Source organism: Solea senegalensis, linkage group LG11 (genome assembly GCF_019176455.1).
Source record: "Solea senegalensis isolate Sse05_10M linkage group LG11, IFAPA_SoseM_1, whole genome shotgun sequence".
NCBI lineage: Eukaryota > Metazoa > Chordata > Actinopteri > Pleuronectiformes > Soleidae > Solea > Solea senegalensis.
In genome coordinates, this window is record NC_058031.1 from 6,432,088 (window position 1) to 6,459,643 (window position 27,556).

Below are 27,556 nucleotides of genomic sequence, written 5' to 3' on the forward strand. Positions count from 1 at the left end.
TTATTTCGGTACCATTAGCATTTGGTACACTCACTCACTCAATCACTCACTCATCTTCTATCCTCCACATGAGGGCTGTGGGGGGCACTGATGCACACCCTGCTGCATGAAGTATTACTCATTTTATTATTTTTAAACCGCACATTAGCTCTCATACTTGCAGTCATCCATAGGATTTAAAGTTGTATTCCAATGTAAACAAAAATGTAAAAAAAAAAAAAATGTAGAAATAGAAAAGTTTACTTACGAACAAATTTGAAATAAAAATAACAATTGTAATGAAACTATAAATCAGTCACATCAATTTGGTGAGTGGGTGAGGTTTGCAAATTTTTTTTCTTTCTAATTTGCATTTGTCAGAAGCGCAGAGACACCATGTCATCTCATCCATAGGCGCAGTCTGGCTCTAAGACATGTGATAGTGTCAGTACACTCAGCTCTGCTGCTCGGGAACATTTGTTTCTTAGTGCTCGGTGAGAGGAGACTCACTCAGTGAGAGCTGCTGCCTCTCACTGGAAGGATGCAGAAGCTCAAAGAAGAGATTCCATTACAGTTCATTAAGGAGCTGCGCGCACGTGCCTGCGAACGCGAAGGGGGCAAAATGAATTCAGTGTGAATGGGAGGTAAAGAGGTTTTTCCAAAGGTGGAAGTGAACGAGCAGTAAATCCGTTTTTCTGACACCAGCTTGACGGTCATTTCTGAGTCACTGGACTGTTGCTGCTATCAAAGTGCGGAGCAGAGAGACGCGGAGTCGGTGGAGTTTCCTCCTCGAGCCAAAATTCAGAGTTAATGGATGGGATCAGCGTGAGCCGCATTATGGATGGATTTGTGTCATTCTGTTGAGATATTTATAAACTCTTTGTTGGGTTTGCTCAGGTGAGAGGTTTTTTTATTATTACTATTTATTCTTTATGCTAAAATGATTTAATGTCAGGAGATGTGTGCATTTATAAGAGCAAATCTATTCTAATCTGCACGCATAGATAAACAAATAACCATTGGCATTTTGACATATTGTTCAGACAACCAAAGTGCATGTTTATTTGATCTCATTTCATGCTATGATTTCATATTCATCATACTAAGACTTGTAGTTTAATTAGATGTTATATTAATATTGCCACAAAAACAATATGTGTATGGAAGGAAAGGGACTGCAAGGTATGTTACACGAGTACAAACTGTACAATGTGCAATTTATCATTATTATTATTTCTTATGTAGGAACATCAATGTGTGATATTTATGCAATATTTGAGTCTCAGGTTTTTATTAAAGTTATTCTTCAACGTCATCATTAAATCATACCCTATAAACTATATCCCATAAATGTTATAAATAGGATATGAATTGAATGAATTAATCAGATGATTAATAATGTAACGCCTGTTGTCAGAGACAGTAGTGAAACAATTTCAGGGCTGAAACATTTTGTATTTTCTCCTCCACAGCCTCGCGTCTCCTATGACCAAGAGCGTTCCTCGTCGTTCTACTTTCTTTTTCTTCTTCTTCTTCTTTTTTTTAACTTATCTAAACAGCATGGTGAAACATTACAGGGGCTTTTGATTCGTCTTACTTGCTGTGTCACTGTCACATTATTCTGACAGATACAGAAAAGCCTTGGCAGCCAGCTGCTTGCAAAATAAAAAAAAAAAATCCTATCTTTCTTTAAGTTAGATTTTTCAGTTTTGAGGCAGGAGCACAGCTCAGGATTTTGAAGGGAGTCAGCCTGTCAGGGGAAATCTCTGCTGCATGGGGGGAAAAACTCCCCAGGGATCACTCCACATTTGCAGCGCGGTGGCTTTGGGACAAGACAGGGCAAACTAGGAAGATGAAACAGTGCAGAGAAGTCATACTTATATAATCATTTTCACTTTGTGTGTTTATTCTTGTACAGCGAATTCAGTTCAGTTAAAAACTGGCGTTCAGACAAACAATCCAAACAGACAAATCAACAAGAATAAAGCAATAAAAAAAACAGCCAAATGTACAGTCAGAACAACGAAGAAGGTGGCATCTCACTGCAGTGATTGCAGACATCATTTTCCATTACATAGTGTTTATGTGACTGTTTTAAAGTGTGCGATTGCTAATGACAAAATAGACTAAAGTGCTGTCTGTTTGTGTCGGGGTCAGGGGGTTTTTGAGAACATGATGTACCTTTGTGTTGACTTCACCTTTGCTGGTCCTTAGCAGATGTGTCCTGTCATGTCCTGGCTGCTCTGCCTGAGCCTCTGGGTCAGCATGACTGCCTTTCAGCTGTGTCAGGCCACGTTTTATGAAACCATCCACCACCATCATGGGACGAGGCCCGGACGAACCACCATTCACATGATCGGTGAGTCCCAGTGCTTCCTCACATCGGCATCAACACGTATACATCGATTTCAGCTAAAAAAAAAAAAAAAACGGTTTGCTGCCACAAACCTGGAGAACATAGCGCTCCTTGTCGTCTGCAGCTTGATTTCATGAAGTCATTACATGCATTAATATATTTGCAATTCAGCTTAGAATTACAAGCAATTACTTAGCGAGCACATTGTACACTGGCTGTTTTTCCATTAAGATTTGGCCTTGATAGCGAGTGAATCTCTTTACTGAAGATCACACAGTTAGACAATGGGTGTTTTTGCACTTTCCTTCTTGAGCTATTACCGCTGATATTCATGCTACGCTGCTCCCTCTCAATTTGATCTCTGCGATTGTGCTCCCTGTGAAATTGCACTGAATAGAATATGACCGCAACAATACGGTCGAACTTTTTGTTTTCATCAGGCAGACGTGAGCCACGGTTACGGTAAATAATTATGATCTCAGGATTCGGCAGAGGAGAGGAAGCCGAATGCTGTCAGAACTTCAAAGGGAGAAGTAGCAGCGTGAGCGTGCAGGTCCTCGGTGTCTGCTATTTCCTCTATGCACCAATGCACCTCAAGCATATCAGCAAGAGGTCTTTTCAATACTCTCAATATTGTGAGTGAGAAGACTCCCTGTTCCAACACGGTTGCCCATTACTCATTACTCATGTCTGCATGTCTGTGTGTATTGGAGGAGAAAAAAAAACATATCAAGTAAAGCGAAGGAAAAAGGACACTGGCAAATGAGAAATCTTCTAGAAAGTGTTCTCGTGTCAACAAAGAGGAAATTAAATTAAATATTTCAAATGTGTTTGGGAAATACTCACTGGCGAAAACAAGTTCAAAGCGAAAAACTCAAATCCTTCAGGACCCTGTGTTACTAAAAGTGTAAATGTGCTGTCATTCCATTTACCATAGTGTGGCTACTCCTTACTCCTGGATAAATGAGATGCCAGTTTTATGAGAGGAGGATGGGATGCCTGTCTGGATTGATTCTGACACATGGACATTTGCTCCTTGCTGTGTGTTGTGTGCTTGTTGGATTGGTGTGAGGATTGGGGTTGACGGGTCATGAATTGGTGGCAAGAGGGCCACTGGTGGCAGACCACTCGGCCAATCATTAAAGGCAGCAAAATACCACAAGATCACGGTGACTGGTATTGCCAGAGGAAATTGAGATTACAGAGGGCAAGAGATCAGTTTTGCCCTTGCCAATAGAATTTTAGATCTGTACGGGGAGGCGTTGTTTAGTCGAGTCAATCACGTGCAGTGACTTTGGGAGCAGATAAATCGTGACCTGAGCGTGGAAGCTTTTCAGTGCACAAATTCTTCCCCCCAAAAAAAATATTAGTTCCAAGTAAAAACACCTGCAGCATGAAAAGCAATATATGAAAGGATTTATAAACAGCGTTTTGCCGCTCGATGAAAATGTGCTCTCAGTAATAATTTCGTCTGACAATGTAAAAGCAATTGCTTCACTCATGCACTGACATGTTGGCAGCCTTATTGCAGAGACTGTGTGTGTCCAGAAGTCCATTAGTTCAGTGCCTTTTGAATGGAAGTGTACGCTCAGTGGTTCAGACAAAGCGCTCGGCTTCCCACCCTACAGCTCTACATACAGATTGCTGCCTGCCACTCACTCAGTGCAGGCGATGTTTCTCTATGTGCTGTGATTCACGAGGGCGCTGTATTTATTTGGTGCAAAGAGCATGGAATGCTGCACAAAAGAGAGCACATTGTGCTTGTAGTGCATCTGTAGAGTGGGGCCGTGCGTGTGTCCGCCCCGCCCCGGAATATGGAGAACCACAGATGGAGAGCAACGCCCTTTTTGAGACTAACAACAAAAGTGCTTGTAAGATGTCGAGCAAAGACTGAAATGTTTGCTTCAGATCAGACAGAAACAAAGGTTTGTTAAACGTGTAAGCGCAGCAGTCTGTCTCCACTGAAGGAAATGCCACTGGTGAGGCAGTGCATCATGTGGGGGTGTTTGCACAATGTATGATAAAGAGCATATAGTTGCAGCCCGAGGTGGCCTTGCTCCCTCATGAACTCACTCCCACCAACAGTCGGCTTGGCAGGGTCAAACTCTTCATAAGTGAGAGGTCACCGATTCTCCACAATGTGCTTATGACGTCTTACCTCACAGTTGCTGTAAGAGACAGATGAGATGCACAGAGACAACTTTGCTTCTTGTGTACGCTGTATATTATCATTTATTCAGACTTAAGTTATGAATTCTTTACTCTGCATTATATCCATTGCATTGTCTTCCAGTTTTTCACACCGTCTACTGTGATATCGTAGCTGCTATAGTTACCGTCCCTCCTCAGTGCCTCTTATGGATGTGCCCACTTAATGTAGATGTATTGTTAATGCTGAGCAAAATTAAAAACACCTTTCTTCTAACATATGGGCTGTGCCCATATGTTCCTATCTTGCAAGAATAAAAGTACACTTTCAATCCCTCACATCTCCCTTTTTTTCACGAGCTTTAGGCAGAGGATCTGGGCTTTTTCACTGCCATGCGCTCAAACAAAGGAAAACACTCTTGTAAAGCTCACAACGAAGCACACATGAAAAATTGATTTTCGGCTGTCACACACGGAGGTTGTATCCTCCTCGCTCAGTTTTAGACGCAGACAATTTAATAGCCTTATATAATGCATCCTGGAGGCGCATTGTTTTGACACACATCTTCCTTAACCCTTCCCCTACACTCTTGACACCGGGAAGTGACGAGCAGCCTCAGTCACACCTGCAGCTCAGCAAAGTTATTACCGTGTTGGTAGACTCTGTGATTATGCAGATTCTTGTGTGCCATCCCTCCTTCCCGATTGGTGCTCCTGCTTCTTGCCTTCCTGCCTCTCTTCCACCACCTGCATCCCCTTGGGCTAACCGCCCTTCTACTGCTATGATTGGTTTGCCCTGTTCCAGCTCACCTGCCCAATCCTCCCTCACCTCCTCATCAGACACACCTGTATAAATACCAGCAGCTGAGGTTCAGTCAGTGGCCACTGTGGTTTTGTGTAGGCACGTAGTGTCTGGGTCATGCTGGCTGTGGGATTGTAGTTTGGCTGACTAGTATTGGGAGTGTGGGGTGGTATTGTTTGTTAGACTGTGCGCCATGTTTTGTGTTTTAGTTTAAATATTCATTGTTCTTTTTGGGTTTTATTTAACCATTAGTGCTTATGTGGCATGGATCTGTGCTGCTGGTGCACCATTGGTGAATTACTGTGGAAAAAATACACAAAATCTTCAGGCTTTTACCAAAAATTGGTTTCCTTATTAGGGATGGGAATCAGTGTCGGAACTCTAGAATCCAATACAATCCAAAAAAAATCCCATTTATCGCATGCTTCACTATGCACAGCCTGTCAAAATGTAAATGACTCAGCAAAAGCATTTTAGCTGAGTCATGTTTGGGCTGTTTATTTCTTCTTTTTGACAGAACAATATTTTGTGACACAGTTGGAGAATTATGTCTCTGAAATTGACTCAGCACAAATGTGTTAATGTTCATGAAGGGTCTAAAATGACTATCTGAATAATATTGAGGTTTTTGATATAGGCATCGGACACAAAAGTGGCGTTCCATCCCTATGTTTTATGTGCTGTTGAGCCAGTTATGATTTATTATATTTCACATTAAAAACAGGTTAAAATTAGATTAAAAACAGTTGCAATAATTGTGCAGAAGTCACAAAGGTGACTGACTTTTTTCCTTTTATTTTTGTTCATAAAAGCAAGCCAAGCAAACTTTGAACTGAGATGTATTTCCAAAATCTGTACCTTTTTGCTCAGTGAAAAATGAAAAAAATAATCATTTCATCAGATTGTCTATGGGTTGTGATGGTAATGCACTCTACATTGCACACATTCTTATTGCCTCTGTGTTGTGCGTTTTAACATAGTAATGGGAAAAAGCAGCCTCAGTGCTCTGTGCTCTAAGGGTTAATACTGATTCATCCTTCTCATTAAAATACAATTTTTCTTTTTTGAACAACCTATTTCAATCTGGTTATTTATGTCGCTTCCCCCTCCCTCACAAGCCGGGGTCGTAACAGTTGCCCCGATGTCGTTGCACTTGTTGGAGTGACGTCGAAGAGCCACTGGCCAATCTGTGAAACACCAGCTACCTCTTCTGTCGCCTCTTAAGCACATTTCTTTTTTGCCTTAATGGCTCAAATGTATTAGGAGGCGAAGCTTGCTCGTACTCTGCTGCTGAATCACATATTTCAGCAGGAATAATCTGTGTCATTTCCTTTATTAGCCCTGAAAGAAAAAAAATAAGTCAATGAATCTCAGGACAATCACTGCCTTAATTATTACTGTATGCTCACAGCTCCAAATAGGGTTTTACATATTTCAGTATTTTCCATTTATTTCTTCTTTCGTTCCATGAATTATTCATAAGATAAGGCTCCTAAGCTTGTAGATATTTGTTTAAACAGCATGTTTAATTTAAGTCTTTCCGCAAAATTCTGTACAGGGGCTGTGGTGTGTGATCATAATGTTTATATGCAAAATGAATTTCTGTGGCCCTCAGCTTAATTAATTACTACACCAGCTGCTTCTTGTCTTAGCCAGAATCCCCAAACATTAATAACTGCGCTTTTACAGACACACAAAGTTCATGCAGTTTTGGCGTCATGTTTTATTTGCTTTTAGATTTTTTTTTTTTAGTACAGTGGGGGGAAACCTTTCTTTAAACATAAGATTATCAGGATATTTAGAGATCCTCATAGAGCTTACTATGTAAACTAAAGTAGAAAAACAAACTTTCTGCTAGACAAAGGCCACCATAGTTCCCTGATGTGCTGCATGGAAAAGCTGTAGTCTCACCATCTGATGCTTCTAACAACATAATGTCAGTAAGCATAATAAAAATCATGATAATAGGGCTGCAATAATCTCGCCAAAGTCTCGCCATCTATTTTGATTGAACTGATTCGTTAGTTTAAGTGAAAGAAAACAACAGTTTATGTGATTTCTAGCTTATTAAACGTGAATATTTTGTGTTTTCTTTGTTCCTTTATGACAGAAAACGGAATATATTTGGTGTAACACCATTTTCTGCATTTAATGGATGAAGCAACTAATGAATAAATCAATGAAATGAGTGGAAAATGAAGCTACGTGATCATGTTTCACCGCCAATTAGATGAAAACGTTGATATATTCTATATTTGCGTCCATGTACATATTCTGTTACACACAAATTAGCCAGCACAGTAATCACAAATCAGTCTGCTGTGCTCACTGCTGGCAGCAGGCTGCAGTTCCGTTGGCAGGCGTCTGACCTCTGAGCTTTCATTGTCAAACTCACGCTCCAGTTCTGCTTCTGAAATATCTGGCTGATCATCTCACACAAAGATATAGTGCTTATCATCCGACGGTTGAGGCGCGTCTTCGTGGGTTTTCTTTTTTCGTTCCCTTTCATTTTCAAAGAGCCCTGTCTCACACTGTCACGTCACATTGGCAGTATAGTCTCCTTATGTCTGCAATGAGTCGCGCCCCGGCCCATGTTATCATTCAGACATCCTGAACCAGCTCATCACGATCACAATCGGTGCTGTTAGTGCACAAAAAAAGTACATTTCTGTTAAATCATGAAATGCGGGGATTGCTGTAAGCATTTGCTGTGCAATTACCGCCAAAAATGGTGGAAAACATTTAGCCATAAAATGGTTTCATTAGACGATAATATGTAGACATTTTGCCCGTGTTGAGCGTAAGAGGCTGTTCATTCTGTCATTACCGAGAGTTCTCTGACCTTTGTTTTGTTCATTAGCGAGCAGCACTTTATTTAAACATGTTGTTATGACAGCTGTCACAGCTGACGGATAGTTGACTCTGATAAAAGCATTCGGGTTTTGCTTTAATCCAGAAATAGTCCATAAAACGGCTCAGCTGTGGTGATACAACTTATTTTTTTGCTGTATGCGCACAGCACTCCCAATCGTTCCCCCCTCAAGTTAAACAATGTTCTTGAGCGTTATTGAGCATTTATCTGTGGCTAAAATGATCTCTTAACAGGGTTTATGGATCCCATAAATTTTTCATCCTAATTAATGTGTAATGATGTTGTAGAGGTGTAATTAGTATTAAACTTTCATCGCTGTGAATTGTGCATCTGCATCAGAGCAGGGCTGGATTTGAAAACATGTGATCGTGGTGGTCCAGACTTGGCAACACATACTGTATATGCATGTTTTCTGCACTGCTACTGCAACACACACAAATACACATCAACAATGTTTTACCCGTTGAGCCTCTTTGTGGAAATAAGGATGGAAATAAGGATTTTGATTCTACATTTTGCTGTCTTTGTGTCTCTTTGTGGACATTTTTTTGTCATTTTGTGCCTCGATATTCATTTTGCTGTTATTTCCTACTTCTTACTTTAGGTCTCTGCTTGATTTGTTTTTCTAATAGTGGTCTGTGTTTGTTGTGATCACTTTGCATTTCTTTTTAGTACTTACACATCATGTTATGTGTCTCGTTTTTTCTCTCTCTTTGAAATCTTCTCCTGTCAGTTATTAACACATTTGCATCCCTGCCTGGAGAGTACATTTTACTGTCAGAACATTTATAGGGACTCTTATATCAAATGTGCATATTTTTATGCACAAATTACTCATTTTACATTGACTATTGTCCTTTATTCATATCATTGACAAGCAGAGACTGCAGCTCCATCCATCCATGTATAGACTTGATCAGCAATCAACCATGATATCTCACAAAAATGCCATTCCCGAACACGTAGTTTTGGGAATGGTACCACACGCATAATTATTTTTAGTAATATTAGTCCAAAAAATGAGTTCCTTCTGATGTAACGGAGTTGTGTGTGAATATTTTGATGACAAGATGGAACTAATTTTTCTCTTATAGAGAGGTTATTTGTCGGCTTGTATACGTTTAAGGAAACACTGTGGATTCTGCACATTCATCGTTTTGGTTTGCGTGAATCAACACAGGAGTTACAGGGTCTCAGACAATAGTACCACAACGACAGCACTTAATGTCATGATTAATATTAAACGTGATAAAAACTATTTTATCTCTAGTGTTCCCAGGAGATTCTAAACAAGCCCTCACAATGGGAAAACATCCCCACAATCACCGCACTTAATTGCAATCGTTGATTTCCGCAGTCACACAGGCCTTTGTGGGTTCGCGTGTGTTCCACAAACAACAACTACTGCTGAATTAATTATAGCTTGTGTCCTCATAGCTTGTAAATATTATGTCAGGGAGTTCAGACCCTCTTGTCGTGCGTGCGTGTGTGTGTGGGAGCAGCAAAATGTGCACCCTGCCAAGGTGAGAGGCTCCCCCCGCTGCCAAGTGTTCCTGTTAACCCACGTTGTAGAGATAGTTTGTCACGTTTGCCTGTTAACCCCTTTTTGGGCTTTTCTTTTCTTGGTGGGGGGATTTTCAAGGTGTGGCAACCCTCAGGCTCTGCCTGCTCTTTAGACGAGGAACAGAGGCTTTTGTCACTTCACTGTCGGCTATCTGCGATAGAATTCAGATGTGGTTTTTGAGGATTTGTGTAACCCAGTTGTTAAACAAATTGTTTATTTAAATCTTGTCATTTCATGTGACTAACAACCCGTTCTCCCCGGACGGCCCCAGTGAGAAGAAAAGCTGCTTTTATTCATTTGTCCTCAGAGTGAAAATGGGACCTCATTTCCTCAATTTTGATATTCTCAATGAAATAAATACTTCTTTTGCAAATGGGAATTATGCTTGAGAGATCACTTCATATGACAGTGCCTTTGTGGAAGCCTGCTCTAAATGCTTGGCAAGAATATGAAATTCATTATCATTACTTAGACCTCATTAAACTGAAAAGAAGCATCTTAACTTACTAATTGGTTCCAAGGGGGGAGGGCACGAGAAATAAGCAGAGTAATTAATATTGGGTGTATCCGCCGCTAATGCTGTTTTTTTTTCTTTCAGCCTAAAATCTCCTCAGTGTGCCGTGCGTCTTGTGGCGTATTGACACTATATCCAATTATCTTTCCTGGAGAGACTGGATTGCGCACGTGTGAAAACGGTGGGGGGGACAAAAATGTGACGATACATTTTTGTCAAACATAGCTGACGAGACAAAATGAAGGAGTTAAAGCTAAATGACAGAAAATGACTTTGATAAGATGTTCCTGTTGTGAAATATCTTATCATTTGACTGTCAAATTAACACATTGACAGCGTCTAATTAGAGATGTATACGTGCAAAAATATTTCGCCACCCAGCTGTGGATGTGTTTGTTTTCTTTGCCAATTTGCGGCACAATGTGATTACAACGATAACGTGACTCAGCCTGTTTTTGAAGTGCCAAATATAAGATAAGTGAAGAACGATTCCCCTGAAATCTCTCCCCCATCAGCTTGTAGGTCTTGAATAATCATTGCTACTGACCCTTCAGAGTACATGTCATGCGGCATGAAAAGGTCATTTAGCCTTTGCATTATGCATTATTACACAGTTTACATGTTGCAGGCACAATGAGAGCACCAGCAGTCACATCAGAGGCAAGCAGCTGTTCTCTAAAGGCTCCCTGTCCTGACTCTATCTGTGTTTCCTTTTCTTCTTGCTGAATAAAACACTTTCATCAGAGCAGGCCATCTGAAAAAATCTGAAATACCATTTCTGGACATTTGCCACTTGGGGAAAAAGGGCTTGATGGAGGGACAGGAACAGCTTGACATTTAAAAATGAAAGACATTTCATAGAGATTTTTTTTTTTTTTTGCCCATTTTCATCCCACCATCACACAAGTGAACGTGTGTGCTTTAGGATTGAGGATTATGTAGATGGAGCGCCTTTGTCTATGTGTGCTTAATGGACACGAACGCTGCTGTACAGTGCGTCGCTGTCATGCTGAACAAGCCTCAAATCTCCGCCATAAAAAATCCAAACAACCACGGGTGCCTAGTCGTTGAGAGTCACACTAGCATTTAATGCCCTTCACGAGGACCAGTATGGCAGCGTCCCGGGCCTGTGATGAGGTGACAACAGACACGACAGGCCTTGAGGCTCGTATGCAAATCAGAAAAAGCCCATCCCTACCACTCACGGCTTCCTCTGTTCCACGCAGTTTTCATGCATCTTAAAACAACAGCAGCTCGACTCTTTGAGCGCTCTGTTTGCATTTCAATAAAGTATCACCCATATTTGGCCCACTGCACAGGACGGCTTCTTTGTGTGACATGCTGTCAAAACTGCCAGTCGTATTTCATGAATTTCTATGCTTTTATTTGTTATGGACAGTGATTTTTTTTACAGAGTAGCAATTGGTCGTTTTTCTTTGCCTGTAAATTGCTTTGATTTCTTTCCCAAGGCAAGCGTATGCACTCTCTGTGAACAGACACTCGCATGTGTAAACTTAGAAGACACACGTAAGAAAATCACTGTGGAAAAACTTCTCATGTGTTGACATTTGTAATATGTATATGTTTCAAGAAACACATCAAACTCTCACGTTTCCTCATAGGAGTGCGTGCTGTATTCTGCATTTTGTCCAGCCTCTTCCCATTTTCCAAGCAATATAGTACTCACACATCAGAGGGTCCAATCCTGCCTGCAGGATGAATTAAAATACCATATTTTTCAGTTCCAGATACCTGTGACTAAATGTTTTATGTCTTTGTAGATTTGCTGTGATCTGTAAGTTGTAATGCGCACGTGTAAATTATAAACGTAGGCATAATATTGATGAAATTGCACTTATTTTTTCAGGAAATTTCAGGTTCAGTAAAACAAAGGGAAAAATGTGGCGTTCTTGTTGTGTATCGGTTATTATGCTATTTTTTTTTTACTGGTGTGGCCCACTTGAGTTCAAACTGTGCTCTACAGTATGTGGCCCCTGATCTATAATGAGTTAGACACCCCTTCCCTAAAGGGACATGAGCAAAAGAAATAAAAAAACAACTTCAATTTTATGGTGCTTACGCAATAGTTTCCCATGCTCACCGGCCAGTAACTGTCAAGAGCAGAATATTGTTCGATAAAAATGTTGAATTCTTCATTCATATCTTCCCTGGCTGTTTTTCCTTTGCTGTGTTATTTGTTGCTTGCTCATGGCAGACTGAAATTTAAGTGTCTGCTTTCAGTGCAAATTTCTGCATATAAGGAAATCTTATAAAACGACCAAAGCCACAAACCTGATTAACCTGCTGTTTGTAAATGAATTAACCCTTTAACACCGCGCGCATTGCTGACGATGCATTTGCACGAGCACTCTTTGCGTTACCGTAGTTACGTGACCGTTTAAGCTGTCCAACGGTTTCTGAAAGCTGACTAGTTGCACGTCAACGCAAACCTGTGGTCATTACGGTAATTGTAATGTTACTGTTAATGTTAGGAAGCTTTTTAGTTCCTCCGAGATCAGCGTCTTGGAGGAACACCTGAACATTTTGGTCCTGTACTGGTGTGTTTTTCTAAATGAACCTTTTTTGTTTTCCTTCATTTTAAATTGTTAGAACAGTATTTTAACATGCAGTAAATTGTAAATAACTGCCAGATATTGAAAGTTAATAGACCATATGACAGGGATTTGCAAGCAGAACAGTCCTTATAATGAAGTCCAAGGTTAAAATAGAATCAAACAAGCGCTTGTGATGTCATGTCCACACAGAAACGTAGCAGGGCTGCCCTGCGAGGTCTCCTATGCGCCCCAGAGATCTCGGGATACGATCTGAGAACGGGAAAACTGAAATAAACATTTTAAGCTGTTATCATAGAAGGCAAGATTTGACACCACACACACTGATGTTTTGTGGCTCGTGCCGATGTTCTATCTGCATTAATTAGACAATTCCTAATCTGACACTCCTATTTTCTGTCAGCTACAGAACCGCTGTAGCCCGCTGGCTTGGAAGTCTGCTGACAGCATGTGCAGCAAGAGAGAGAAGAGACTATAATGGGTCACCTTGGATGCATTTCCCATTAAAAGGTGACAGGCATGCTGCTCTAAAACATGGACTACTGTGGTTTGAAGATCGGGACCAGCTGTCTCCTGTAAATTACTTTTAAGATACAAAATAATTATCAAGTGCAGCGACTCCAAGGTTGGTGCGTGGTGATTCAAAGTGAACTTCTAGTCTGGTCATCAAACAGTAAATTAACTGTTTGGTGACTTGAAATTAAAACATCTTGATAATCCATCATGATATTGGAAATTAAAAGTAGTCAGGATGACATCACACACCATTTCAAAGTAAAAGTGTGTTTGATTTCATATATAGTGATGGTAAAGGCCTCAGTTGGGCTTGCACTCAGTGGAAACACGCCATTATTCTCTTCTCAAGTGTAATTGTGCATTTGCACCGAATACAACACGATCTGTGCAATTCCTATCTATGTTGTCCATTGCGTCCTTCGTGCGATTGGTGACATTTCCAGATTTTTGCATATTTCCACTGGAAGAGAAGAGAAGAGAAGAGGATGTGGCTATTTCTTTTTAAGCAACGGCATCAGAAGCCTTTGTAATGGGCCATTCTGGTGTGATTTTAACGGATTGTTAGACGCCTACTTTTACTCCACATGCATCAGCCTGTTTTTTTATACTGAGTGTCATTACCAAGATAAGGAAATGAATTCAGCATTAATTGAAACTCTTGCTTGAATATGTCACTGAGCGTATCACAGACACAGACACGTTGGCCCAAGCGAAGTTGCACGTCAAAGCCAACATGTGGTTATCACAGTTGCACGAAGCCAGCGAATCAGGGTCTTGGTGTGTACATATTTTGGCCTGTTTTTGGACTTGGAGTCAAAGACTCACCTTAGATCTATCATCACAGTCACATACTCTGTTCAATAATTCTAGCTACAGCACTTTATAATGTTTTACCCAAATGAGAGGAGATGGGTGTTCAGTGACCATCAATAAATTAGATGTGTAGTTTTTTTTTGAATACCTGTAACAGATGGAGAGGAAGTGGAGAAGAAGGGAACCTCCAGAGGGAACCTTAAAGTCTTGGCTTGTTAGAGTAGACGGCGAGTCACTGCACACTTATTGCACAGTGACATTTCTATCGAGACAGACAGACCATTTGCACGACCACGGATACACAGAAATCCAGAACTGTTGCTCACATGTTCACGTCATGCATGATTTGACTGCATTTGCCTTCACCCAGGCGTGCTGGCCATAACTTATCCAATTTCCATGCAGTGTAGCAGGATTCCAGTGTGACTCATCGTGCCGAAAGACCACCGCACAACATCCAGCAGCTGAGACAGCGCTGAAGCCAGGTGTTGTCCTTTGTGTAGATTGGAGCGCTACAGTAAACACCGTACGTCTTGATTTGCAGGATTTTAGTCGCTTTATGAAAAAGATTTGTTTAAAATAAATGAACAAGACAGAAATAATGTGGTTAAAAGCACTTATAAACATGATTATAACAGATGAAATGTTATTCTGATGATGAAAAATTGGGTAGTAGGTGTGAGTTTGAGAGTGGATGGTTATTTGTCTCGATGTGGCCCTGTGATGGACTGACGACATGTCCAGGGTGCACCCCGCCTTTTGCCGTGTGTCAGCTGGGGTTGGCACCAGTGTCCCCCCCGTGACCCTCGTGTGCAGGGCAAAGCCGTAGAACATGGATGGATGTTGGAAAAAGCTCCAAAATCAGTTCAGTGAAACAGAGGCATTAGGAGATCTTTCCTCTTGCTACAGATGATGAGAGTAGAGTCCCACTACATATGCTATGAATGATAATAAAAAACAAACATATTTTGCAGCTGAGAGAGCGGTCTCACCACAGGATTTATTTGTGTTATTGCTTTTGTCCCTTTTCTTAAGTTTGAATTCCTCCTCCAACACTGCATTTACAATTCAAATGGTTTCTACAGGTAACAACAATCACATGCTTCTGCTCAGCAGATGGATTATGCCCAGCTTTCAAAATAAACTCAGTAAATGTAAGAATGTTTTTGTTTTGTTTTTTTAAGTGTTCTAATATCAGTACAGCAATGTGGATAATCAAGGCAGCAATTGGTCATAAAAACACATTTCCACAAAACTATTGAATCGGATCATTTTAAAGAGCTATACATACAATTGACAAGTATTGCTGCAATTATGAAATATAATATCGTTGTTGGCGTTAAGATGATAAGGACTAGAATGACCCAAATGAGAATTGGTGTGTAAAAACACCACTGGTTCTCTTTAGAAAAGGAGTTGTTGTACCTGTCAGGCACTTCTCCTCAGTCTGTGAAACAAAACAAACAAACAAACAAACTGCATTATGGGTTATTTTTCCAAACTGGATCTGGAGGTACAACGTTTGAAACAAAAATATATATATATATATCTTTGAGATACAAAGAATGAGAGACTGGAGAATCCAGGGTTTCTCTGTATTATAAACACGTGAATTATGTCTCTGACAGAGAATCTCTGTTATCGTTGTAACTAATGATTGTGCTCCCGCTTCATTTGTGCTTTCTTTTAAATCAGTCCTCAAATGTCTTGTTTCCCCCATACCACCAAAGATAATCACTGCAGTTCACAGTCAAAGGAAGCAGCAACGTTTATTCTAGTGGTAATCTAGTAATAGATTACCACTATTGTGTCCCCAACTTTCACTAAGTGTCCATACAGTAAATGCACTTTTATTACTTGACATATTTGATCTTTATTCATTTATATCCTGTAACTCTTTCTTGACTGAACATTTAACTGTTAAAGTGGCATGAATGTGGCGTCTCTACCTATAGAATTCACCGACTCTGAAGAGACGTTTTCTTTTTTTTTACTGAAAAGGCAGAGAAACAAGACATGTCAGTTCTCAGGGAAATAAAAAAAAAAAAGCTTGTCACTGGTCACCTCTGTTTCCAAACTCAGACTAATCAAGAAGCAGGAGCGCACCAACAAAAACCAGGCAGTTCCGGTCGAGACCGCTCCACTCCGGTGCGACCTCTGAACCAATGAATGACAATTCCTGTACCACCCTTGTTCCCTGTCACTCAGTGTCATTTTTGCAGAGACCACACACACACACACACACACACACACACACAGGTGTTTGTTATTTTTGAAGCTGACATTGTTGGTTGTCGATGATGATGATGACAATGGGATGGAAAATGGAAGAATAGAAAACAATTATACCCTTGCTTGGCTCTACCTTTCACCTGATTTGAGCGTTTATCTCCGGCCGTGTTATTTTCCTTCATCTGCAGCTGAAATATTTATAATGCAAATAATGGATCTGGAAGCATGCGGCGTGTTGTCGTCACAGGCTGAAGCCATGGGTGAATTTGGAAGAATCTCTCATCAATGCTGCATGGCTTTTGTTTTAACAAGACCAGTACACCTGTCAGCTGGAAATACCTGCCTGCTGATTTGCATTTTTATTCGTTTTTAATGTATTCTTTGGAAGTGATGATTTCCAAATATAGAGCAACCTGACAGTTTGCTAGCAACAAGCGGCACGAGTTGATTCTGTTTTTAATAGATCAAAGAGGAAATCTGGGCCTGTCTTATGCAATTAAGGATATGCATTAAGAAGAACAAACCCCTGTGGGCTGTTGTTTTTCAAACGATGCCTTTACTCATACAGTACATCATGGTTAATGTTGTGCCGAGTGTATCAGACAGAAGTTACGATATCTCTCATTCAAGCGTGATGACCCCAATGTGCTCCACAAACATGACAGGAAGCAAGGAAACAAACAGCTTCTTAAATTCCCCCTCAAGTGATATTTTATATTATTAAATTATAGTTCACTTTATTAAAAAAGGTGCCACAACACAGGCAGATTTACAACCTGCCACTGCACAAACTGCACAAATCTCCGCTCAGTAGAAACACACAAGTCAATTGTTATTTGTATTATTTATTAATCTGTCCCATTATTTTTGGGGCCATCAATTGCACAACAATGTTTCCCAATGTTTTATTCATGTTTAATACAAATAAAATCACTTTTTAATTATCATTCACACCAGTTTTAAAATAACTCTCTGATTATTCAGATTGTTTCAGTTCATCGCCGTAAACTGTCAACAGTTTTTCTGGAGAGTTTTAAGAAAGGGTTAATGATTATTTTTAAACCCAGTGCAACAAAAAAAATAAAAGATTTAAGCAGCGTGAGACACACTGAGTGATTCACTTCTATCCAGTGGGTTAAGTGGGGCTGAGTGTTAGTGAATCCCCACAGGAGCTCACATGATGGCTCAATTACAGTACGTCCAGAGACCGACACATCACTTCCTGCCTTCCTACTTTCTGCCTTAGTTTGGCTTTTGCTTGAACAGAAAAAATGCTGTATTTAATGCGGCTCCATATACAGTGCAGCGGTGAACCAATATGAAGCACGTCTAAGAATTACTGCATCATTTATATTTTACTTCTTAATGACCTGTGGAGATTTGCAATTCCAAGATGTGCGATAAATCTTTATTTTAGTCGCCCCCGTTTGGTTTTTATAGGTATGATTAGACGTGTTTTACAGCGACGATAACAGTTTTAGAAAGGCGGCAATTACCTGATTAAATGATTATTTGGCTTAAAAAAGAAATTATTTTTTGTTGATAACCGATGGCTCACCTGACGAGGTTTTCCACTGATAACATTTGCTGATTCCATGTGAGGTTTCATATCTTTTCTTCATAATCTGTGACAGTGAACAGTGAGTGTCCTTTGATTCTTAGACGTCTTTAACCTCCTGCTATGGGGAAATACAGCATTTTGCTATTTTCTGTGTAGAAGAAAATAACATTTCCCATTTATCATTTAGTCAAAAAAATCGACTTCTTTAGGTAGAAATGAAGAATTGGGTTATTCCTCATGTTGTGTAAGCTCGGGTGATAAACTATGTTTGACACTTGGCACATGAGGAATGATTCAAATGTTGTTATATAATGTTGTCAAGCGTCTGTTATTAATTAAGGATCATATTTATTGATAGACACAGCCGTCTTTACATGTGCCAACAACTAACAACTATGACTTCATTTGTTATCAGTTGTTTACCTAGTGCTTTTAAATCTTAATTAATGAGTTTCTTGAGCTGCAGTAATCCGATAGCGTTCGCTGTTCTGCTACTACAAGCTTTTCTCTGAAGACACTTTGCACTGCTGCATTTCTACTTCTAAAAAAAAAGAGCACCGCTCTGCATCAGGAGGGGCTCACGAGCCAAAATATTCAAATGCAGTTAAAGCGATATATGCAAATCTGCCCATAATTCGCAAACCCACAGCTCATTGTCAAACATTATTTGGAATTGCTCTGTGCAGTGTACCACATATTCCCCCACACACACACACACACCACCCCCCTCTTTCTCTGTGCAACCTCCTTGATCTGGTGTCATGCTGATGGGTGTAATTGTCAGATGGTCCTTCTGCTGCACAGCTCTCACATGTCGAGAGGCTGAGCACAGTAGGTGGGACAGGCCGGCGGTTGAGGAAGGTCAAGTCTGCTTGGTCCAGTCCCCTTATCCTTCAGGGCACAGCCAGTCGTTTGGTGATAATTGCATGGTGGGACCACTGCTCATATTCATGATAACCCTGAAGCAGGCCTCTCCTCCTGCTAATAGATGTCTCTTTTTTTTTCTGCCTGCTCTCACCCATCTCTTCATCATCATTTAACATTCAACAAGCTGCAGGGGAGCTCATCCGTAAATTGAAAGAATGTGAAGCACAGGAGCGATTGTTCTTGTGTTGTGGCAGCAAACTTTGGTGATGGCTTTCAAAGTTTCAGAAATATAGATGTGGTGGGGGAAGTGACTGACATGTTATACTGTATAATCAGATCGTGAATATGGTTGTGTGCACAACGTTTTGTCCATTTATGGAACATTCCCTCCCAAAATCCTCCTGTTTGATTTAATCCATGCAAGTTCTTTATGAGGAAATTTCACTGGAATGTGCTTGACACATGAAACTTGTCATGGGGTACACCAACAGGACTCTTGATTTTTGAAAAGAATCTGACAAATCTGTCTTTTCCATTTCACTAAAAATGACATTTAAAATGTCGGACCAAAACTGAAAAGAAATGCAGTTGGCTGCTGGCCTTTTTGAGCCAGCCTTCAGCTGTTTCAGTCTCTTGCCCCACCCCCACTATTTTACATTTTACTTTCATTTTCATTGACAATGTTTGCAGTGCAGTTTCCTCTGAAATTCATGACATTACATGTAAAAAGACTCAAAATGATATTATAAGGGACACAAAAGTGGCCTGATGTCTCTTTCGAAACTTACATTGTGCCTTCAAAAATCAACTAATGTACCTAATATGTCAATTCATGTCATTTGTGGGAAAGAAATACACCGAAGCATGATAAAGAAATACTTGATCTCCATGAAAACTAGATATTGGGCACCTTCTGGTATCTAGTTTGACCAGTCACTTTGACTGCATGTAAACGGTCTGTGTAAAAAGCTAAAAACACTCAACACATTGATCAAAATGCATCAGCTATCTATTTTATTTATTTATTTATCTGCATATTCATATACAGACAGCTGTTTTACAGAGATAAACAAAATGCCCTCAACTCCATTCCCATGTCTCATGTTGTTTGTCAGACACTAAACATAATACGGCAAATGGACATTTTGACCCAGATATCGTCCTGTCCACACTGGAAGCTCCAAAAATAATGGCTGCTGCCTCCAGAGGCTAATTTGTTGCCAGATGATATAATCGATGGGAGCCGAGATGGAGGAATACCCAACGTAAAGTGACAACGGGCGACTATTGTGTCCCTTGTGGTTCCTGATTGGTCACTGTTGTAAAGACGCAGCAGTAGTTGGACTAATGTGGGACCAATATAAATGAAGGGTGGTGGGTGATGTAATTTTTTCAATCAAAATGGCATTTGTGCAACCAGTTTTAACAAAGTTTGAGCCAGAATGTTACTTTCCACCAATGACCAACAGTCATGTCTGTGGTTTATCACCACACTATGCCGACTTAATGGGATTTGTCATCATCTGTTCTCTCTTCTGCTTCTTCTTCTTCTTCTTATCAGAGGGGGGCACATGTGAAGTAATTGCCGCTCACAGATGCTGCAATAAGAATCGAATCGAGGAGCGGTCACAGACGGTCAAGTGTTCTTGTCTGCCGGGGAAGGTGGCCGGAACCACCAGAAACAGACCTTCCTGTGTTGATGGTGATTAACACGGATAAGAGCTTGTTCAGTGTTGTCCCAAGTTTGCATGACTTGATCATTTTTATATCGAACTCAGTTAAGCATGTACTATGTTTTATAAAGATAACGATTTTTTGTTTGGTCACCAAGTGCCTCATCCCAGATAAGATTAGCATCACCTGGGATAATGTCATATCCATAATCTGTTGCTGACAGACAGCAGAGAGCATCTGCAGTGGTGCACTATAGCAACAGACAAACACAACCTCGGAGTGAAGCATACCTCAGGGACAACAAAAACAACATAAAGCGAAGAAAATGCAGAGGAAAATGGCTGCTGATTGCATACAGGAGCAGTGCTGATGTTCCATAGTGGTTTTATACAAATATCTGCAACACAGGTTCACTCCCTTGTAAGAAGAAAGGAGGTCTCAGGTCTGAGACAAACTAAAATTGGCTTAAGGAAAACCTTTCACCTGCAGCTTTTATCTTAAATCCCCTTTGCAAATATTACTGCAACCCATGAGCGGACGGAGGGAATTTGAGGTCTTTCAGTGTCAGCTCTGACAGACTATTTTTTTCCCTCTGCTCCACATTACAAACAATTCACTGTCTACTTACCCTGTATTTAAGGCAATTTTCTCCCCAGATGACAGAATATGGCATACATTAAAGTCAAGTCACAGTCACACCTACTGATTCACTCACTCACTCAGTGAAAAAAGCCTCTTTTCCAAGCTCTGCACTCAGCTATGACGTCTTCTAATAGAGAAACTGCATTGTGATAAGCAAAAACAGTGAAACATATGCATGAATGTTATTTATTTCATAATTAGGATTAGCCCTAATGGCCGTCTGGCTGCAGACTGCTGTGCTGTGCTGTCTGGCTTTGCACTGTGTTGGGGTAAAAGGTACCAGTATCACTATTTTCTTGTCTTTGTTGCCCGTAGCATCTATAGTAATTGGGAAGTGGTGGTGTGAGATGGAGCCTTGCCTGGAGGGGGAGGAATGCAAGACGCTCCCTGACAACTCAGGCTGGATGTGCTATGCTGGCAACAAGATCAAAACCACAAGGGTAAGATAACCTCTCTTGAGCATGGGAAAACGAGGCATTATAAGAGTGGTAGAGAAAATGTGCAATGCTGCGGTGCTATAGTTGTGGCACCAATAAAGCAGCTATTTATTGGGACTGAATTTCACTGCAAATTGACTTGTTGAAACCTAAGTCTTCTTTCCTTTTCTTGTCAGAACACGCAGCCATACACAACATCGACGTATTAGCACTTTGAGGGAGAGGATGCAAGGAAAATGCCTCTGGTGCAAGGGTTAACTGACAGGTCAGCCTCTTCATTTATAGTGGAACATTGCTGGTGTATTTCTGCATCCCCTTTGTGAACAATGCTTCATAGACGTGCTATACATTCATTTCTGTGGAGCTCACATGCTTCTAAATGCATATTTTCTTCTTGTTTCAGCACCGACATAGGACCAATTACCACAAAAACAATGAACCTATTGTTGCTTTAAGAAATGTGAACACTTCCCAGATTCGGTGTGAAAAAAATCCAAGAACAATGTAGAATATATAAAAGCACATGCTGCTCGAGGCTTCTGAAAATTCTGACGCTCCAAGCTGCCTGCGAGGAACTTCATCCTAACCGTGTAATGAATATAGTGTCATCATTTCATTTTAACTTTGCGATGGAACGCTGATAAATGTCTGCGTGTGGACGAAAGGGTCTGGATTGCATCTGATGTCCCACGTCAGACATCAGTGAGACACACAACCTGTCAAACAAACAGCAGAGGAATAATCAAAGGACATTGAGTGAGCAAGAATTGTTGACTGCCCTCAGGATTTTTCCTTTCTTTTCTTTCAGAAGTCGAACAGTACGAAAAAAAAAAAATGTACATACGTTGTTTGTCCTTTTTTGTGTGAACACAAACTCGATTTATGGTGGTGTTGAATATCGATCATGTCAGTCCCCGAATACATCCCTCTTCTTACCCACGAAACTCAGCGTGGCCAAACTGGTGAGGTGTGACGCATCGAGAGGGAAATGTTTTACAAATACTGCTCATGTGTCTTGATACTGTACATTTTACCATGTGTTTGTATGGTACTGGTTTGCCTATGCTCGCGTCTTTAACGACATACCCGGTACCACGTCAGCTCCCCTGAAAATGGACTGAATCACCAAAAATGTGATAAACGTAGGTTGTTTTTTTTCAATACTTGAAATGCCTTATTCGTGTCAGATCATTCACACTATGATATTGTACATACATCGATTGATAATGTGCTGAAAATTTCATTATTAAAGGCATTGTTCCTGTAACCAATGTGAGTGCACCTTTGTCACTGCCTCACACGTGTCAAGTATCAGTACTGTTTTCTTTAAATCACCTCCTAGAAAAAAAGATTTCAATAGTTTTGTTTATGTTTTCATCACTTGCTGAGACTTAGAAGAGAGGACTGATGCTCTCATGTCTCCATGGTAACAATTAAGCTGGAGCCACAGTGAACAGTTATCTTAGTCCAGCAAAAAGCTGGATAGAATGAACTCCATTGCCATTATACACAGGAGCAGCTTTCTCTCAGTAAGATTATAACTGTACAAATAACAAAATAGAAAAATAGTGATATAAAAACTGCACTGACTAATAATAAAAATAAAAAAATCCAAATGGCCGACTTCCTGTTGAGTTGAGGCCATGTTACGCTCGACTTCTTTTTCCGTCTTGGTCTACAAATTCTTCCCACCAAGTTTCGGGAAATTTGTTTTCACCATAGGGGGCGCTATAGAGCCCTTGAGCAACACATGGGTCCGGGCACTATGCCAATATCACATTTTCAAGTTTCAAGAGTTTTTATGCACGTTAACCCCCTCAAAAATGACCGCAATGACACGGATAATAATAATAATGATAGTTTGAAGGCTAACAATAGGTTTCTTGCATGAATGCGTGCCAGTTTTGTGCCAGCCATTTGTGCTAGGACCCTAAAATTTTAAAAAATTTACACTATATGAAAATTACACGTGTATGAGAAATTCTCACACTCATAAAAATTGCACAGATGTAAAAGAGAAAAAAAAATCTGCCATGTGCTGTGAAAAAGATGTAAAACTGCACATTTTGTGTGAGCGACCAGTTCAGGAGTTAGAGTGTAGGGCTGCAGTGAGGCGCAGTTATGGATTCTACGACTCGAGGGTAAAAAACTGTTTCTCAGTCTGTTTTTATTGTTACTGAAACTCTTTTCCAGATGGCAGAGGTTTGGACAAAGTGTCCAGGGGTAAGTGCTGTAAACAGCAAAACTGGCAATGAAGAAAAGTTAACAAAATCTCCCTTTAAGGCTCAATAATTAACATGTCTACCCACAAAAAGTTGTTGTTGGTTTTTGTCAAAAGACAAACTCAAGCTAAAATAATCCAAGGGTTTAATTGAAAAACAGAAATCCCCCTAAACATGAGGAGCAAAGCAGACATTCTGACAGGAAGTGAACTGAAAAACAAGAAACAGGTGTAACTGATACCAGGTGAAGGTAATCAACAAATGAGAAACAGTGGGAAGTGACAGAAAAACAGAAGACAAAAATGCATTAAATGCAAGACAAAAACAAAACTAGAATCCAAAACAGGGATAATGAAAGTCCAAAACAACAAAAACTAAAGGCCAAATAAATCAAAGCACTAGAATTAAATCAAGGGTCGCGGTCCAGAGTTGTGACACAGGCTTGTCCATACTTTATGTGGATTTTGTGTCCGCAAAGAGACACATATACACACTCAGCTCACACCCATGGTTCCATTCATCAGTGTCAGACACACCTACCTGATCCCACATCCCATTCCAATAGCTTCTCCTATAGTCCTTCGGGATCAATAAAGTATCTATCTATCTATGCACATTGACATCTGCATACAGAGTAATAAAACACAGAAGGTCAAGCTGTGTTTTAAGTATTTTATACTCATATCATCGTAGACGTGTGGATGACAACATTCTTACATCACACAGTCCACAGCAGCACCTCGGCAAACTGTCAGCAAATGAACACATCTACAAACAACCTGCTCTTGTTCAACTTAACTTCAACTTGCTGAGATTCCCCTCCACTCTCCTTCTCCGTGACATTCTAACATGTTTGTAGAGTCAGCTTGCTCTTTAAAATGTGAAATGCACGCCTACATAAAGCAAGGTCCTTGCTTACAGTACATCCATCTGACTTCTACCACTTTATCCTCCACATGAGGGTCGCTGTGCCAATCTCAGCTGACATAGGGTGATAGGCGGGGTACATACATTTAAAATTGTAACCCTCTAACACCTAAGTCTCAGAATGTATTTTATCGACAAAAGAGCCAGAAAATTGATTTTTTTTAACATTTTTACAGAATAACTTTGAATATCTGGCAATTATTTACAATTTACTGCATATTAAAATAGTATATTAACACTGTTTGTATGTATATATATATATACTGTATACAGTATATATATATATATATATATAGAATTTTTAACAGTACATAGCATGTTTATAATAAGATATTGTGGGTTTTTATCTCAAAACATGGCGATTTTTCCAACTCTCCTCTGGTGACAAAGACGCTGATTCGCCGGCTTCCTGCATCAGCGGGAGTGAAATTACCATAATGACCATAATGCTGGTTTTCACGTGCAACCTTTCAGCTTTCAGAAACCGTTGGATATTTTCCCGGTAGCACAAACCGTTGCATTGTGGTAATGCAAAGTGCACTTGTGCAAACGTGTCGCCTGCAATACACTCGGTGTTAGTCTTAATTTAATTAAACATGACACAAACATACCTGTTAGCTTAGTTAGCATTTTGTTTGCCAATAAACAACCCTAAAATTATACACACTTGCTTTGGACCTTGCCTTTTAACACTGACTAAACTGCCCTTCGTACATTCTGTATTCTATGTCAACCATGTTCCGCAGTGTCACATTTAACATCAAATAGTATAAAGCTCAACACTTGAGTTAACTGTTGCTTCCTCTACACACACACATGACCTGAAATCAATTTTACACACAGATGAATGGAACCAGAACTCACTCCTGTATTTACAACACTTTGATGCAGTATAGCAGCAGGTGTCTGCTCCTCAGAATCTATTCCAGGAATAACTCTGGTTGACTGCTGCTGCTGCTGCTGCTGCTGAGTGTGGCTTCATCCATCTTCTGGAAAAATGGGCATTTTTTTTCCCCTCTGCGTCTTCAACCTGTTTCATTTTTCTCCCACTGGTTACTTAAATTCATTCATATATAGTACATTATTTGTTTAGGCTTATTTAACATACAAAAAGTAAAAAAAAAAAAAAATGTAAATAAATATTGTCAGCTATCAACAAAAATATATTCCATTTTAATAACCGTTTGCATATTTTAGTGCATAAGACGACATTTCTTTGCTATGATTTGAGCCACGGAATGTGAGAAATGTAAGACTTGCGGAATCCTATTGTGTCAGAAATGCACATAAGCTCCCACACATAGAAGCCTGATGATGCATAGATTAAACAGGTGAAGATATTCGTTATCACACTGACTGACATGGATGCTGAAGGTTGACCACGTTCATGTGACAGATTAGCCGCCATTGTAGCTGACAGTGAAATTTAGGTGAGATATAGTCTGATAAACATGAATGTTTTCCTATCATTTACCACACAAAAGGATGCCTTGTGCAAACTGCAGGGAATAATGCAAAAAGTGATGGGTTGTTTTTTATTTATTTTTTTTTAAAAAAACATTATCCAGAAGGATGTTTATATATTCAAAGACATCATAAATGTTATAAATACACAGTGCAGGCTGCTGCAGTCACTGATGCTGTTTGTAGAAATACTGAGAGATATTTATGGGGTTAAGACAAATATCATTAAAGGACCCACTGCTGCATTACAAGAAGAGAAAAACAGCAATATGACCTTCCCTGAAGCTTGTTTGTATTACTGTGTGTGCAAAATTTGGATCTAGTTTTTTTAAGAAGACAGTCGAAAAGTGGCTTAGGATTGAAATTGTACATGTTTGGTTTGTTTGCATGGCAACTAACGTCAACGTAGAATTAAGACCTTTACAAAGGCTTTTATTGAGAAGGATGATTCTACCCACGTGTGGATTATACGGAATGAACGCAGACGCTGAGAGTGTCCATCACCCACTAAACTGAAATGACAACATTTAACTGAAGCGCCAGTGAGTGCAGTACATGGAAAACACTGCTCAGGTCTTGGTTTGTTTGCTTCAGGTAAGCACAATTTGAAGAGCCTAACATGTTTCTCTGACCAACGTGGGATTGCTAAATGAGCATAATGTGTACAGGATGGAGGCAAGCAGCATCCCATTCTCTGTGAGTCTTTGGAGTGGATCTGTGGGCTGCTGCTGCAGCCGCTGTAGGCTCTGATGTCTCACATCAAGCAGCAGAACAGCAAGAAATAAATCACAATTGATGGTGATGTGGCCTGACTTCTTTTTTTATGACGCACTGGGGACGTCCTGGGAATTGAGGCTCCTGTGAGTTTGTTTCTGAAGACACATTTCATTCAAAACTCCACAGACAGTCCAGTCATGCTCCAAGTCTCTGCACTTTGGAGGATGGTGATCTGTTTCCATGAATATTAAGGTGCAACACTGAAGCAAGATGATGTGATGATAAGCAGTAAAGTGTGAAATGACTTCTCTCAAAAGATAAGCCCCACACAAGGAGAATTATCTGCTCGGGAGAAGATCATGCTCGAGATGCCTTTTTTATTAGTTATTTTATGACGGCGTACCTGTTGAGAATGCATTAAGGACGTGTGTTTGTGGGACCCTGTCAGGCACGCTCACTCACAGAGAACTCAAAACAGTTAACAAGCTAAGAGTTTATATGTGGCATCGAGCAATCGGCAACATTTATGAGTCTAATCACATCCCGCAACTGAGAACTGTCTCCACTGCCCCTGCAGGATTCTAGGATTTCAAAGTCAAGGTGGACCAAACTGGATTCTAATTAAAGTTGACATCAGGTGCCTCATGCTCCTTTCTCCCCCCCATCCCCAGGCTTT

At 40.2% G+C, this 27,556-nt stretch overlaps 1 protein-coding gene across 3 annotated transcripts; it reads left to right on the top strand.

The window, feature by feature from the left end:
* Nucleotides 1-452: 452 nt before the first annotated feature.
* On the top strand, nt 453-22,817 carry LOC122776733 (chemokine-like protein TAFA-1). 3 transcript variants are annotated; one of them, XM_044037406.1, is made up of 6 exons: nt 453-876; nt 2,194-2,338; nt 20,359-20,499; nt 21,429-21,553; nt 21,727-21,815; nt 21,954-22,817. In XM_044037406.1, exons 2-5 carry the CDS (start codon nt 2,197-2,199, stop codon nt 21,757-21,759), a joined length of 441 nt encoding a protein of 146 aa, XP_043893341.1. In that variant the 5' UTR covers nt 453-876; nt 2,194-2,196; the 3' UTR covers nt 21,760-21,815; nt 21,954-22,817. The 3 variants fall into 3 exon arrangements, with proteins under 3 accessions (XP_043893341.1, XP_043893338.1, XP_043893340.1); XM_044037403.1 differs by having other exon boundaries at nt 2,197-2,338; XM_044037405.1 differs by lacking the exon at nt 453-876 and having other exon boundaries at nt 902-2,338.
* The last annotated feature ends 4,739 nt before the right edge of the window (nt 22,818-27,556 follow it).